Here is a 15661-nt window from a genome sequence, read left to right as displayed (position 1 = left end):
GGGAAGCTGCCAATCTACCCTTAATACTGCCCAGGTGTTCACCGGGTCACTGGCTGAGGACTCCAGTATTGATCTACGGTCAGTAACGTTAGTTGCAGATCCGAGGCACTAACACCAAAGCATCAACGGATTGAGCCTTAGCCTAAGGTTAGTCTAGTCCATTAAGCTGTCAGATAAGCCTTTTTTTCCAAAGATTGAACGCAAGATTCATAAATGAATTGACCAGACCTCAATTGAAGTGTTTCACACGTATGTGCGCATGGTTAGCGGCACGTCATCATAGCAGAGCCATGTTGCGAGAAAAGAATAAGCTACCGCCCACATCGCTGCAAGATCTGCTGTTCGGCGTGGCTGTCCACTGACACCTAAGTGATTACTCTTGGTCAGATTAGAATCACTATAACCCGACATTTCACATGACAGGACCGAAATGAGTTGTTGATAGTTAGAGTTTATCCAGCACGCGCTTGCCCATTTTGGGGTCATATGTCGGCTGTCGCGTATACGGGAATGTTATCACAACCTCTGGACTAGTAATGATCACCAAGTAGCGGCAGGACATACACGCGGCAGATACGAAGGGGCACACACTGCAAATCAAGCAGCTTATCACACATGTTATTTTCTTCATTGGCAGCTTTGAACATGATCAAAATCGAATTTGTGTGGCTGACCGGAGATCCGTTTCTGTATGTACGTATAGTCCGGAGAGTGGGCTTTCTAGTCCTTAGCTACACCAAATCTTGAATAGCTCATTTTAAGATCGTCTCTCAGTGTATATATGATGAATAGATAGTTAGCCAACAAATTAGCCTCGCAAGTAATGGGTCTTCGTGTAGCTATATGTCGATGTGGTCTAAACGATGGATACGCCTTTCGCCGACGCTGTTTACCAGCGGATTCGCAAGCTAGCCCATAATTATGGCATGATTCGCACTTGTATTGATACGATGGCGATGTATTTTCTTAGCATGGATAGAAAATTCGGTGTATAAGGACCCTGCTCACTTGTCCAATTCGTTTGAGAGACCTGGTAATTGAAACATTGCGTTCTTAGTCACTAACTTGATTCCATACCACCTGACTAATCTTCAATTCATTATTGGTTTTGGTAGTATTAATGATGCTAGGCTCTATCTTATTCTCAAGCTTTATTCTTGCCCCGTGTGCTTTTTCAGCTCCTAAAAAGAAGAAGTGCAAGACTCGTAGTTCCAGCTGCAGCTTTGACTCTGCTGAGTCGCCAAACTGCTGGGGCCAGTACTCCATAGATACGAACTACTATAATGTATTCCCGAAGACGGGTATGACACGCGAATACTTCTTCGATGTTCAAGAAGGAACCGCTGCATTCGACGGATTCGAACGGGACGTTATGACCATCAACGCACATTTTCCAGGGCCAACTATCGAGGCTGATTGGGGTGACGAAATCGTCGTCCATGTTACGAACTCGGTCTCAAATAACGGCACCAGCATTCACTTTCATGGAGTGCGGCAGTACCTGACCAACGATCAAGACGGCGTAGCTTCTGTTACCCAGTGCCCTTTAGCTTTCGGGGAGACGATGACCTATGAATGGCAAGCCAACCAATACGGTCATAGTTGGTATCATTCCCACTATGCCCTCCAAGCTTGGAAGTAAGCAGACTTCGGGATCTCTTTTTACCCTTTCATTATATCCTTCAAGCGTATGCTGTCCATTGAGACATTGATCTTTTTGTGACTGTTTCACGGTACTCCCGAAGACCCCCACCCAGACCCATCACGAAGAAACAGTTACTAACCGCTAATATTCCAGCGGTGTTATGGGCGGCATTGTAATACGTGGACCTGTTACGGCACCCTATGACGAAGATAAAGGGATTTTGATTTTGAGTGACTGGTTTCATGACACAACGGACAGTCTCTGGCAGTACACCGCTAAGCGTGGCAAACCTCCAGTAGCTCAAAACGGCCTTATAAATGGTATCAACGTATACGGCGACTCGGGCAAGAGGTTTGAAACCGACTTCATCAGTGGAGAGCGACACCGCTTCCGAATCGTCAACGCAGCCATGGATACATTTTACGATTTCTCGATCGACAATCACAGTCTAACTGTGGTCGCCAACGACTTCGTACCGATCGAACCATTCACTACAGATGTGCTTAGGATAGGCATGGGTCAACGCTATGATGTGATCGTTGAGGCGAATCAGCCAGAAGATAGCTACTGGATGCGGGCAGTTCCCAACACCGCCTGCAGCGCTGAGAACGAGAGTCAGGACAACATCAGAGGGATTGTCCGCTATGACATATCTTCAACTGCATATCCGACTTCAACTGCGTACGTCGTACCTGTAGGGTGCTTGGACGAGCCTATGAACAGCCTTGTGCCGAAACTCTCGCTCGATGTGGAGGCGCCTGCACTCACAAACCAGTGGGATCTTGGATTTAGCACTTCAACACAGTCGAAACTCTTCACTTGGACCCTCAATGACCATGCATTTTTGGAAATTGGAGTGTAGTTAGTGAGCTTTCATCCCAGACCGCAAATTGTGTTAGCGCATTTATTGATGACATTCTAGCGCTTGAACAAATCCTAAATGGCACATCTGTGTTTGAAACCTCCGAAAGTGTTGTTCAAATCGACCAAAAAGACTCGTTCGTATATTTTGTGATCCAGAACGCTCTTGGACTACCTTTGGTGAGTCATGCAAAGCCGTTGCTATCATCACGACACTAAATATGACAAAGGCACATCCTATCCATTTGCATGGACACGATTTCTGGATACTTGCACAGGGCGAGAACGCCAATTACACGTCGGATGTTTCCCTCGAGCTCAAGAACCCACCAAGGCGTGATGTAGCTATGCTGGCTCCTGATGGCTACCTTGTCATTGCGTTCGTCACAGACAATCCTGGAGTCTGGCTGATGCATTGCCACGTAGGACTCCTTATTTTCCTTCACGTATTCATAACTTATTATTGACACAATACAGATCGGCTGGCACGCGTCGCAAGGGTTTGCCCTTCAAATAGTGGAGAGACAGTCCGAGATTCCAGATATCGTAAATTCGAGTGCCATCAGGGATACGTGTGCCACGTGGATATCCTATCAAGGAGGCGACACATAAGTGTTACAATAAGATTCTGGTATACAATATCGTATTTAGCAATGCCGTTGTCCATCAATACTTGATACATATATTTTCTTTACCTTGTAACAGCACCTACTGCACAATGTGCAATCTCAACTAACATAGTCTCACATCATTGCGAGTGGACATTGGCCCTAACGTTGTAATGAAGTCCTTTGGGGCTATGAAACTCTTCTCGATTCCTGCCCAAAATCCTAATAAATACGATAGGGATTTCATCAAGTAGTTGATATTATCTGGCATGAACTGTAACAGTCATTTACTGAACACATAAGATACTATAAAGCCTTGTTTGAGGAAGAGAGATATGCCTCCCATAGTCGAAGCAGTCCTCAAAACTCACAGAGTGATGAATATGAAGTGAAAAGGAACGCAAAGTGAATGAAGGAAAAATACGAGTTATCTGTAAAGTATTGATTGAAGTTCTTGGCTCAAGACTTCGTGACCAAAATGAAGTCCATCATCATTGTTTTCGGAATAGCTCGTTCCTAAGAATTTATGTTCACTTAAGATCACCTCATTTCCACGAGCAGGTACCCTTGCAGTGTGTGCCACTTTGAACCATCTCCCTACAGCCAATATCTTCATCTCAGTTCACGGTCTTCCAAAGATTTTACCTCCAACCTGACCAAATTTTCAACCTTTACCATTGCCCATTTTAGTTTCCACAATTTTCACCGCATAATTAGTTAAATCTATCCAGAGTATACTGGTTCCGGTATACAGCATCATTGTGCACCCAAAGCAAGGTCCGGTAGGTGGAAGGTGGCAATTAGAACTTCCTCCGTGTTTAGTGACCAATAACAACAAGATATTCGACTATCTCCGTGCCTCGGCTCTTGGATATTCATCATATGTAGAAAAGGATCGGCTGCATGAAGAATAACTTTTGTTCTAGAAGTTGTTGTTTGCCTCGTGATCTAGCTGACAAGGATTGCCTGATGATTGCTCTTATTGTTCTTGAATCTCAAACGATGCCGCCAGAATTTAAACAAAGCAAGCTTCGGAAAGAGCGCTCAAAACTGACTTTTGTCTTTCGAAAAATTTACGATGGTGATGAGTACGGCACCCATGAGGTCAATAACTTGAAAGACTCATCGTAGAAAAAGCTTGAGAAACTTTTATTCTTCGTAAGTAAATCTGAATGAGACTATTAGGCCGCTAACACAGAGCAGAAAGCGGCGACTTGGGCCAGGTCCAAGCTGAATTACTCGATACGTGAGAAGTTGAGATTGAGAAGCCAGGTAGGACAAGAGGACTCATAAACCCGTTACTCCAAAGAAGCAAGGTGCAGACAACTACTTATCTATCACCTCAACTCCTAGTTCTATAGATTTCCTATGGGCAGGAAAATGAGGCGCTAACTTTCAGTAGAGACCCAAAATTAAGAGAAGGATCAGTTCTAGGACTTCAAGGAGAAATGTTTTTGGAAGTCGCTGACGATGTCAACTGCTGCGATCTTTCTGTAGGTCATGACATGGGATTGAGTGGCTAGTTTGCTTGAAATGCAACAAAGGCGGCTTAGAACCTCAGCAAATACAACAACACCATCACTGCCTAACAGAGAACTTTGAAGACGATCCGATTCTAGTCAATTTCCGGAAGATTGCCTGTGTAGAAAGAGGTGGAAGCTGAATATATTGAGGAAGTAGACCAGTCTTCAAAGGCAGTTCTCTCGAGATTTAGATGCTCCCTGACTCCGACTTAGATGGCTCATCGTTGTTGACAGATTACAACTTGCTTTAGAATTCATATGAGAAGTCCACTTCAGATTATGACATCGTAGCAGACATTAGTCTCGCCCAGCCTGTCCATAGACCATGCCATCACCGCATTTGGTACCTCTAGTACGTAGGATTCAATTACCAAACCTTGCGTGTTAGTGTATTGTCTGATATTGGCCCAATACTTTTTTTTATATTACTCAAGCGATGTTGATCCATTCTATGGCAGCCCCTCATTAAGAGCAACCCGCTACTTACTGAAACACGGAGTCTTCAATCGAATACGTATCGGTACACGAAAGAAAGATCAGGTATCTCCAATTATAGCTCTTCATGGCCACATTCGTCGCGTATTTACAATTGCCTGGATCCCCGAACAAGGCAGTGAAATAGCACCGACCTCCTGGCACAAGTAGTGAGGATACCTCCAGATATATTCTGTAGATATTTTCACTTAGGAGCAGCAAGGAGCTAATTGATTGACAATTTAATAAATCACGGATGGAGTTTTACATCCACTAAAGCACAATCGATAATAGCCTCATGAAGGTGTGATGTTACAAGATTAGAGTTTCTTCTGAAAGTTCGTTGATTGAACAGCAATCAAATTGCTAAAAAGGGGCACCTTCTAAGCAAGAACTTGACTGAATTATAATGAGACTATTGGTTAGAGACTCTCAAAAGCAGCAGGCATAAACTCTATCACGATACACACCATCGAATGGCTTAGAAAACTAGGAATACGTCACATAGCTTCCGCTTGTACGAGGATAATCGCAGAAGACCAATGATGTTGTTTGTTAAACTTAATGCGATAGTCCGTTCCTGCCTCCTTCACGTTATGGTTAACTCGGGTGAATCAGTCTGTCAATATGAAAAGCCCCTTGTGAACTTTCGATTGTGACCTTCGACTTTACGTTTCTCACGTTCCTGCCTCTTGAGGGTACCAGTTTGGAATCGTTGACTATATAAGTCTCTGGAATCCTCTTGATCGTTTCTTCGCTCCTTCTACATCGTTCCCTTTCGCCTTTTCCTTTCACCTTTTCTTTTTCTAGTTCAGAGGTCCGCAGCTGCCCAATACAGCACCCTCACATCATCGTAAGACACCAAGACAAACTCTACTCATACATCATCCTATAACATCACCCAAGCTCTATTCCTACACCAGTCGCATACGCCACCACAAGATCTATTCTACCATACTGCTACGATACACAACAGCCTATGATGCCTTCCAAGGGAGGCAATGTTAGAGGAAGCAAAGTCGCCAGAAATGGCACAGATCAGTTTGGTCGTAAGATGGTGGCCGAGTGTGAGGTGATCTTTGAGGACCAAACCCTGTTGATGCCGCGCGACCACGATGAGGTACGTATCATGTTGGAGACACTCCAAGAAGACGGTCATCTCTGCTTCAAGATGCGTTGGTACGTAGCTAGACACATTCGTGCTACACACTCGCCGCAGCGTCAACCATCGATGCAGATATTTGCGACTAGGCTTCGGCAGCACCACCAGTGGCAGAAAAAAGTTCGCTACGGCCACATTGTCTATGACAAGCTCATTGCATTAAACAACTGGCCGATTAACCGCCTCGATTTCGAGGCTCAACGAGTTCAAAGCAAGTTCCATCGCGGTCAGGATGGTTGGCAATACAAACGGGTCACACAAATCCTCGAACAAGCGTACCGACAGTACAACTGGCATAGCATTATTGACGAGGGCATAGTAGACCGCGTATTGCTAGAGGCAGGTGCGGATCTGAACGCTTGGGAGAACGCAACAATTCTCAATAGCAACCAGAAATTTGAATTGTTTTCAGGCCTCTTGGTTTTTCCCGATAAGGGAAGCCAGACCCCGAAAGAAAGTGCATCAGAAGCTGCTAGAAAGTTTCTGCTCAGTCGGGCTCCTCCGAAAGTGTTGGAAAGCCGTCCACGCTCAGGAGCTCCCTCCGCCATCCGCCAGGATCGAAATCACGTCCATGGGCTCCCCTGTCTCCCGTATGTAATGCCGGCTGCTCAAAATGAGGAGGAGTCACTATTATTCACGCCTACCCGAAAGCAGCAGGAGAAGTCGCAATTCCTCATGTCTGCCGCAAATCAAGAGGAGTCGCTCTTCGTCACTCCTGAGAGACCTCAGGTGATGCAAGCTGGTAACAATTCGGGAGCAACCCCTTATCCTGATCCGTCAACGCAGGTGGTGAAATCTATCGAAAGTCCACAACAGCCTTATGCTCACATGGTTGATGAGCAGAAAGACTACTTCTTTCCACAAGATCAGCGTATGACAGGCAATCTCGAAGTGGGAAGAATTGAGGGCGACGCAGGAGACCAAGAGTACATGCAAGCTCTGCAGCACAGAGCCGGCGATTTGAACCATAGCATCGCCGAGTACCAGCATGGTTTTATACAGCAACAAAGTGGGATCGTCGAGCTAGAGCACAAGGCCTCTCAGCAGCAACACAGAATCATCCAGTTGGAGCATGAGATCTTGCAGCAGCAACACAAACTCATCAAGTATGAGAATGACAACGCCGAGCACCAGCGACGGATCGACAACTATGAGCATGAAATCGCTCAGAATCAACGAAGAATCTACGACTACGAGCACGGCGTCGTCCAGTACCAACGCAGAATCGACGAGTTCGAGCACGAGGCCTCTCAACAGCAACGCAGAAACGCCGACGTCGAGCATGAGCATCATCGCAGAACCAGTGACTTCGAGCATGAAGCCACGAGATATCAGCACCGGATCGAAGAATTTGAGCATGAAATTTCCACACTCAAGAGCGAAATTACCGACTACCTGAAGACAACCTCTGACCTCAACAAAGAAAATGGCGAACTCCGTGAATATAACCAGAAGCTCCGCGGGTATATTCGAGACGAGACCGACATGAAATATCCCGAATACACCACGAACAAGCGTGCTAAGAGAGCTAGAAAGTAAGCTCTGGAAATAATTTGCACACGGACACTGGGTTATCAACAGTGCGAGACTTGGGACATAATGGATCCAGGGTTGCTTTGTGGGTTGAATTACGCAATGGAATGGATGGGAACAAGCCAATAGCCCTGGTGTATTCATTTAAGTCCACAGAGGTAGACTAGAATTGGCAAATTGAAACTGACGTGAAGTCATCATAGCATAGCAGAACAGAGCATATCATAGCACAATTCTCGTTGCTGTTAATCCCAAGCTCTTGATCGTAGCTCGTTTATAACTTCTGTGTGTAACATTCGCTTGATTCTTTTTCTTCTTTGTGCTATCCAAGATTGAAACATTGTTTGATGATCTCTTTGGATTCCCCCAGGAACTAATAACAAGCGCAATTTGTTGCTTAAACTAATCACGTTCCATTAACTTCACATTGGGTTGCATAGATTGCATGAGACCAGACTTAATGGTTATGATTTTCTGTTGTGTACATAATTATCGTCTCATGTGTTGCCTTCATGTACTTTGGCGATTTGCCGATAGTGAGCATGATTCTCATAAGTCTCATAAACAATAAAACTGGGCTTTATTTTAATCATCCCTCTTCTAATCTGCGGAAATAAGTCAGCTGCACTTTTTTTATGCCTTTTTCTTTTCTCCAGACTCTCAATAGAAGCGGCATTTTCGGGCATCATCCTATTGCCATCCTTGGCGGAGCTCGCAGCTAGAGTACAATAAGCGTTCCTGAACACCGACCTCATCCGCTTCGGCAGGCTCTCCTGATCTTCATCGTCATCTTGTGGTATGCATATTTAAATGATAAATGTCCACATAGGCTGGATAAAAAGCTGCAAAACGATCTACACAATGGTCCAGAATAGTAATTTATCATCTTAGTCTCCTTATGAATAGCAAAGTGGAGATGACAGGTAGATAGATAGAAAGGTAACAAGGGGGAAAAACACAAAAAGGTTAAGTAGTTACCCGAATCGATCCTAGGACCCGGAACCTTTAAGGAATTGAAACCAACCAGGTGTTGAGGCTGTAGCCATCTACCACTAAACCACCAAGTCATTGCTTAGGCGACTCAGCCTCCCCCGGGGAGGTGGTTGACAATTGTTTGCTTTTCGGCCATTGTAAGACCACATTCATTTCCAACTACAGTCAACAAAGTGCCGTAATTCACCCAGAGTCTTACCACGTAGCTTGCTTGGGCTCCCTCATCGCCTGATCAGGAGTAAGCATCGAACACACAGTCCGAATCGATCCATATATACTTTTTACCGAGTTAGTGAGACACTCTGATAGCGCCTTGAAATATCTGTGGGAGCTGTTCCATCTCCGAACCATTGATCCTATCTTGGAAATTGTGCCCTGTTGTACAGTACTTGCAACAACGCAATACAGCTTGTTTCTTGGTTATTATTTTGGGGACAGTAGAGGCGAATGCGAGCACGCTGCCCACTTTCTCGAGCTCCAATGTCAGTGACTGTTCCCAGTAATATGTTGCGGAATTCAAAGTGACAGTGTAGTTGTGTGTGTCTTTCGTCACAACTATGAAGCCATTCGCGAATCTACGAGGCTTGGAGAGTTTTGTTAGACTCTATGGTGCTAGGCCGCTAATCAGATAAAATGGGTATATTCGCTCTGACAACATCTCATTCTGTTATGACAGGTCACATACTGATCATACGAACTGTCCGGTTCAAATGCAAGCCTGGTAAGGCGACAGTAACTGCCGGCGATTCAGGTTGTGGCAAATCCCCAGTCTTTTGACTCATGTTTCGATTTTGTAATAGCCAAGGGGACAGCATCGAAATTGATGGACATGATGCTAAGGGTATAACGTTCAAGAGTATTTGGCACAATCTTGAGCGTCATGTCACAGGCCGTCCTCTTGTTCAGCGGAATGATTATGTGCAGTCTGAAGTACAGTGAACCTTGGCCTCCGAAAGAATCACATCATGGCTATAAGGCTACGAGACCAAGTTAAGATAAGAGGCAGGAACTAATGAATAACTATTTCTCGCACTCTCTTCAATAATGAAAGTCAAGGTTCTTTGTTGGACGAAGCTACTCTGGCAGTGGACAGCGAAACAGCTCGATAATGATCTGCCGGTGAAGCAGCCCAGAAGACGTGCGTCTTTAGCAATGGGACGTGTTAAGCTAATGGAGACATGCATGTAATCAAATCGGCTAAATATCAGTATGTTTTATTTTGACATATCAGACAAGCTATGTTGACCAATGGGCGTGGTGATGCTTGATTTGTAATGGCGAGCGCACATCAATACTCAAAAAGCTTCTGGTATTTATTGCGTACAATTAGCCACCTTCTAGGGAAATGAGACACAAAAATCGACGAGGTGACCTAAAATACCGAGAAGGATTCATTGAACAAGTCATCACACATTATGAAATATCAGTTACTGCACTCCCCATCCGACTCTCATGGTGACGTATTTTCCCACTGTTAATGAATCGTTGTAGCCGATCCCTACTACGGTGAGTCGATTTCAATAACCAGCTCATAAATTCAAACTTATAGGTTTGCATGTTCTGACTAGCATCCGGAGTTATTCTTCAACAATACGAAAGTAGAAACGAGCAAGCCGATAATTGAATTTCTAACCAAATACTCCAATCAATATAAATATAACCTGCTACTATCGAGCTACACCATGCAATTTGACAAGGGGATTTCATCTTCCCGCAACAGCAAACGGAGCATCCGGTGACAACGTCGACGTCATGATGAGGAGCGGATCGATAGTTCCGAAGGTCTTCGACGACGCTACCGCCGTAGCGATACCAGTGCCCTGCAAGATGTTCTCAAAGGAGAAAATCCTAGCTTCCAACTGTACGACCCAGCGCGCAGCACTGCTCTCGAGGCTTGTCTGTTTCCCGTCGAGTGATGATGGAGACCGGGTGGACATAAATCCGGTCCTCTGCAGGCGTCGCAAGTCGTCCCGTATCTTCTCCGCCCCGTCTCTTACCAGGCCCAGCAGGGCGTGGACTTCTTTGATGTGATCTGAGATCTCTCTGATCGGGCTCGGAGACGCTCCAGTCGATGACGAGCTGCGGTCCACACCATGTATGAAGCTCTCCACCACCTCGAACCTCCTCGCCGCAGTATCGCTGCTCTGGATGACGCGCCCGACTTGGGCCAAGGAGCTCTCCACGAGCGTGTCGTGGATGTTGACGGCTTTCCACAGCTGACGCCGCTCGCTTTGGAGAACGCTCCATCTCGAATTACCGAGGGTCATTGCCTTCAGGGACGCCTTGGTGACCTTGTCGGCAATTACGAAACGCTCCGCGCTTTCTCTGACCTGCTTGAAGAAGGAACCCAGATCCAAAAGGGCATTGCTGAAGTCGGCGCTGTGACCGAAGAGTTCGTTCTGTCCGCCATTCCTCTCGTCGAGCAGCATCTCCATATCGGCTCTTTTTGCTGTCTCGGTCAGTTTGTCAAAAACGCTTGTACGCTTGTTGACATATTTGAATATCTTTTCGTACTTGGTTTGGGTATCTAGGACTTTATTGAAGGTGGAGTCGCCTATCCGAGGTATGCCACACAGATCGATGGGCAGGTAGACTGTCATGATGGGGATGGTGGAGATTGAGCATGCGTGGTATAGAAGTCCTGAGATTCCGGTAGCCACGGTGCTATCTAGAACCCAGAGCGCCAAGTACGATACGATCCCGACAATAAAAGGTATTCGTGTGCGAGCGAGGAATTGTCTAGCGCCGGAAAGCTTCTGAGTATGATCTGTGGAGGAGGTTTCCACTGTGGTGTCAGGAGATTCTACATGTATGGATGTGAGACTCGACCGCCTGGAGACCTCGCTCTGGTTGTTCAGATATTCGGCATCAGCCGGGGACTCGGGGGTACTGAAAATACTTCCTGCCCGGATGCGATCAATACTGATGTTGCAGCTCGGCCTCCTGTCTTGAGCCCTGATGTTTGAGCCGCTCCGATCAAAATTGCCGGCAAGTGTCCGTTGTCTCAATGGCGACACTGGTGATAATTCCGATGACGAAGAATCGATCGAAAGCCTCGTGATATGCCATGGTGACGTTGGCGTTTGCGGCTGGCTTCCTGTTGCCATGGCTCTATGTACCTGAGTGATCGTGGACAAGTCAATACCAGATCGTTGCCAATTGAGTGGCAGGAAGTATTAGTGATAGGAGAGCACAGAAACTTTTCGACTTTCGTTTTGCACCCCAGCATGAAATCATCCTTTGTTCTCTGGCGAGATCAGCCGCTCTGAAAGCGGAGACCGATTCCGATCAGCGACAAGACAAAGACATAGTTTCTCATAGCTTTCATGTGGTAGAGTTTCGTTTCAGGATTCACAGGTAACATGTAGAAATCGCGGCATCGCAGGGGGGTAAGGAGGAATAACTTATCGCCTTTATTACTCCTAGATGGATGCTTGAACGGATACCGGGTTTACCCTCGGCATTCAAGTAGTTCATGATACCTTAACCAAACTCCTAAACTCCTATCAATGATGGCTTCTCATGCCAGACCATAACCTTGGCGGAACCGCTCATCTCAAGACTCGTCCATACGTGCGTCATCTCTTGAAGCCGTTGCACCAGCTTCGCCGCCGAGCATTGACACGACCCTCTCCAACCCTTCAACTTCGCCTTTGCCCAAGTTCGGACCTTCGGCCTGCCACTCTCCATCTCTCACTTCGCCGTCTTTACCCAGCTCGAGTCCCTGCACATTCTCGAGGTACCGTCTTGTAGCACCTTCAACATATTCCAATCGTTCGCGACGCCAGCTCTTGTGGACATTATCGGACCCTTCCTCAGTACTCTCGGCGGGCTGTAGGTGTGGCGTCATAGTCCGCAATGATGTAGACAACGCCCGAAGCGCTTGTAGTTGCGAGAGTGTGAAAGCTGTAGTGGTGGTAAGTGGCGTGTCTGCACCGGCATCCTTGAGCTGGGTAACTCCGTCGCGTAGGAAGGCCATGGGTCCCGCGTTGCCGTCGTCTTGCATCGAGGTGTCCTCGTCCTTGACCTTGTCGTCTCTGGCGCCCACAAGGCCCCTCAGATCTGCCAGCAGCTTCGCGTTTCGTTCGTGCTCGGCGTGCAGGAGTGCGTTAAGGCGCATGCTCTCGCGCAGTCTTTGCCTGAGCTGGCCTATTGAGCTCAAAGTAGGCTTGTCCGAAGCTGTCGCGCTTGTGCCTTGCTCGGCGGTCTCGTCTGTGATGTGTGACGACGAGAAGTCCAAGCCATCGTAGTGGCTCAGTCGTATCCAATTGCGGACATCGGCTGGCTGCACGGTCAGGATGTTGCGCAAAATGTAGATCTCAAACTTGTCGAAGTCGCGGTCGATGCTCGCACATAACAACGTCTCAAGCTGATGGGTGCCGGCCTCTACCTCGTTCTTGGCCAATTCGGCCGGATCAGGCGCATGGTCGTCGGGCTTTGCGTTTTTCGGTAGCTTGAAGCCCAGGAGCGCGGGCGGCGCGTTCAGCAGGCCTTGCTCGACCGAATTGAGGGCGCGCTCGGCAAGGATGTTTATAGAGTTGATAATGTCATCAATGAGACTCTATGAGGACATGTCAGCTGGGGTGGATATTCGCTTGCAGAAACGAGACCATCTAAATGACGACGTACGACTGGGGGGTAGCCAAAATGCTCAGTCAAGAGCTGGGCATCCGAGTTTGTGGAGGCTGTCATGACTGCGGCATCTTCATTAATTGCTTGTCGCGGGTCTGGGAGCGGGAGTCGCGTCGCAAAGCCGCAAGTCAATATTTGGGGGATGGGTAGTAGGGGGAGAAGGAGGGGGGGTCCAAGTTTTGGAGGGGTCCTCGGCCGGGCCTGTCAGGGATCTCAATCGATAGGGCACAAGTATAGTTACCGGGAGACAGGTCAACGGCTCGAGACTACATAGAGTCAGCGTATACTTTAAGTGGAGAATCGATTAGAACGACATGACTACATTAACTACATGTGCCAACTGATCAATCGATCAACTGATTGCGAGTATAGCTCTGAGCGCCTTGGAAGAACGAACGAACGAATGAGTGGGCTGAACAAAGCAGACCTGGCATCACCCTGTGCTCACCAGTTCGAGCTGCCAAAATGAGTGTCATTGAGCCCCAACATTCAGATCCAGGCTGGCTGAAGTCGTGATTCTACGTCACCCCCACTTGGGTAGCATTTCGGCAAACACTAGGTTGAGTAACTATGGAGAACTTGTAGCGGAAGATTAGAGCGGCCCGCTCTGATTGATAACCCTCTTTATACTGTACCTAAGTCAGCTAACCACATCCATCACACCCTCTACAGAACTTCTTTTCTCTTTCGCTCCCCATATCTATCAATCATAGAATATGGACAAGTGGAATGACTTGAAAAAGAAGGGCTGGCACCCTGAGAAGGGTGGCACCGTGACTGGCCTGGGCCTGAGGAACAAGGCGGTGCGTTGAGAGATGACCATCTTCTCTTCCTTCCCCCCTACACTGGCAGCCATGAGGACCTCGCACTGACCCATTGACAAACAGAAAGGCATGGCCGGTCGCGGCGACTCATCGGCGGACTTAAAAGGTAGCGACCACGTCGCCGCCCCTCTATCATCCCTCCGCGACCCAGCCAGCTTCGCACCGCCGCCGAAGCGCGATCCCACACAGCCTCTGCCCGCCTCTACCGGTCCATATGCGCCCGCGCCACCAACCTCCGCCAGGCCGACCCCTCAACCTCCCGCGCGGTCCGCCAGCACCGCATCACAGCAACAGCTGGAAGGCGTGGCGGAACCGGCGCCCAGATCCTCAAAGGGGTGGCAGCTCGACACCACGGGCCTCTCCACCTCCCACCTGCCACCACCGCCCGGACGGACGGGAACGCCGACATCGACTGCGCCGCCTCCGGCATACTCGCCTACCGCATCTCGAGCTCCGGCCGCAAGAGGACCACCGCCGTCATTACCACCCCGGCTGCCGCCCAGGTCTGGTACCAGCTCGCCCGTGCGGACGGGATCTTCTGCGCCACCTCCCCGAGCCCCGGCGCAGACACACCTGGACACGCAATCACGTGCAGAAAACGGATATCTGAACCAGGGCGCCATGAACAGGTTGGGCGCCGCCGGTATATCCGTGTCCAGTCTGGGGATAGGGGGTGGTGGTAATACGAGCCCGCCGGCGGCAGCGGCCGCTCCCGCTCCGGCGCAAGGAACGACATGGCAACAGAAGCAGGCTGCCCTGAGAACGGCCTCGCAGTTCCACAAAGACCCCTCGTCGATTTCCTTTGCGGACGCCAAGACCGCGGCGGGCACGGCGAATAACTTCCGGCAGAGGCACGGGGAGCAGGTTGCGGGTGGGCTGCGAACGGCGAACAGCCTGGGCCAGAGGTTTGGTATCACAGAACAAGCAAAGGCAGGCGACAGCCCTGTGACGAGTCCCGGCGCTGGCACGGCTGGTGCCCAGCAACAGCCCGCAAGAGCAGTTTCGGTAGCCAGTCTGGCATCAGCAATAGGCAAGAAGAAGCCCCCTGCACCGCCACCTCCTAGAAAGAAGCCTGAGCTCGGTGGGAATGCTGGAGCACCGCCGCCAGTACCATTGAGTACGAGACCGACGTTTTAGATTCCGTGCTTGACGCAAATCTCATGTCCATGATATCTGGTCGACTTGGGGTCGCCTTGTTACGCGTTTGACGAATTGCATTTACAACAACTCTCAAATAGCACCGGCCTGGCGTTGTGCATGGGCACTAGGATTTTGTATGTTGAGCTCGACGAGTTCGCTCCTCTACGGTGGTGATTGACATCTCACCATCGGTAACGCTACCCCTGGCGAATGGCACGTGCATGCCGTTGACAATCGGAGCGACACTGACAAGTCAAATAGCACCG

General features: G+C 48.4%; 4 protein-coding genes across 4 annotated transcripts; 2 read left to right on the top strand and 2 right to left on the bottom strand.

Moving 5' to 3' along the window:
• Positions 1–1120: 1120 nt before the first annotated feature.
• Positions 1121–3118, top strand: BKA67DRAFT_535406 (multicopper oxidase; the record flags this gene model as incomplete). The annotated part of the gene is made up of 5 exons (XM_046100009.1): positions 1121–1638; positions 1799–2506; positions 2545–2686; positions 2785–2928; positions 2984–3118. 5 exons carry the CDS (start codon positions 1121–1123, stop codon positions 3116–3118), a joined length of 1647 nt encoding a protein of 548 aa, XP_045958334.1.
• Positions 3119–10152: 7034 nt separating this feature from the next.
• On the bottom strand, positions 10153–12184 carry BKA67DRAFT_564066 (uncharacterized protein). Its single transcript, XM_046102704.1, has one exon. It carries the CDS (start codon positions 11904–11906, stop codon positions 10503–10505), a length of 1404 nt encoding a protein of 467 aa, XP_045958333.1. The 5' UTR covers positions 11907–12184; the 3' UTR covers positions 10153–10502.
• A 22-nt stretch (positions 12185–12206) lies between these two features.
• Positions 12207–13633, bottom strand: BKA67DRAFT_564065 (Mis12 protein-domain-containing protein). Its single transcript, XM_046102703.1, has 2 exons — positions 13429–13633; positions 12207–13360 (listed from the first exon to the last, which is right to left on the bottom strand). Exons 1-2 carry the CDS (start codon positions 13489–13491, stop codon positions 12356–12358), a joined length of 1068 nt encoding a protein of 355 aa, XP_045958332.1. The 5' UTR covers positions 13492–13633; the 3' UTR covers positions 12207–12355.
• Positions 13634–13926: 293 nt separating this feature from the next.
• Positions 13927–15606, top strand: BKA67DRAFT_269204 (uncharacterized protein). The gene is made up of 2 exons (XM_046095865.1): positions 13927–14234; positions 14319–15606. The coding sequence occupies exons 1-2, from the start codon at positions 14148–14150 to the stop codon at positions 15390–15392; spliced, it is 1161 nt and encodes a 386-aa protein (XP_045958331.1). The 5' UTR covers positions 13927–14147; the 3' UTR covers positions 15393–15606.
• Positions 15607–15661: the final 55 nt, after the last annotated feature.

The sequence above is a fragment of the Truncatella angustata genome (genome assembly GCF_020726525.1).
Source record: "Truncatella angustata strain MPI-SDFR-AT-0073 chromosome Unknown BKA67scaffold_4, whole genome shotgun sequence".
Classification (NCBI taxonomy): domain Eukaryota; kingdom Fungi; phylum Ascomycota; class Sordariomycetes; order Amphisphaeriales; family Sporocadaceae; genus Truncatella; species Truncatella angustata.
Note: the sequence above shows the minus strand (reverse complement) of the source record. Positions and strands in the feature narration are given on the sequence as shown.

What these genes read in the sequence shown, in the direction of transcription:
- BKA67DRAFT_564066 (XM_046102704.1), bottom strand. Translation starts at nt 11,906, where the DNA reads ATGGCAACAGGAAGCCAGCCGCAAACGCCAACGTCACCATGGCATATC.
- BKA67DRAFT_564065 (XM_046102703.1), bottom strand. Translation starts at nt 13,491, where the DNA reads ATGACAGCCTCCACAAACTCGGATGCCCAGCTCTTGACTGAGCATTTT. An exon ending in ATTTTGGCTACCCCCCAGTC is followed by an intron (nt 13,361 to 13,428) that starts GTACGTCGTCAT and finishes ATGTCCTCATAG; the next exon opens with AGTCTCATTGATGACATTAT.
- BKA67DRAFT_269204 (XM_046095865.1), top strand. Translation starts at nt 14,148, where the DNA reads ATGGACAAGTGGAATGACTTGAAAAAGAAGGGCTGGCACCCTGAGAAG. An exon ending in TGGGCCTGAGGAACAAGGCG is followed by an intron (nt 14,235 to 14,318) that starts GTGCGTTGAGAG and finishes ATTGACAAACAG; the next exon opens with AAAGGCATGGCCGGTCGCGG.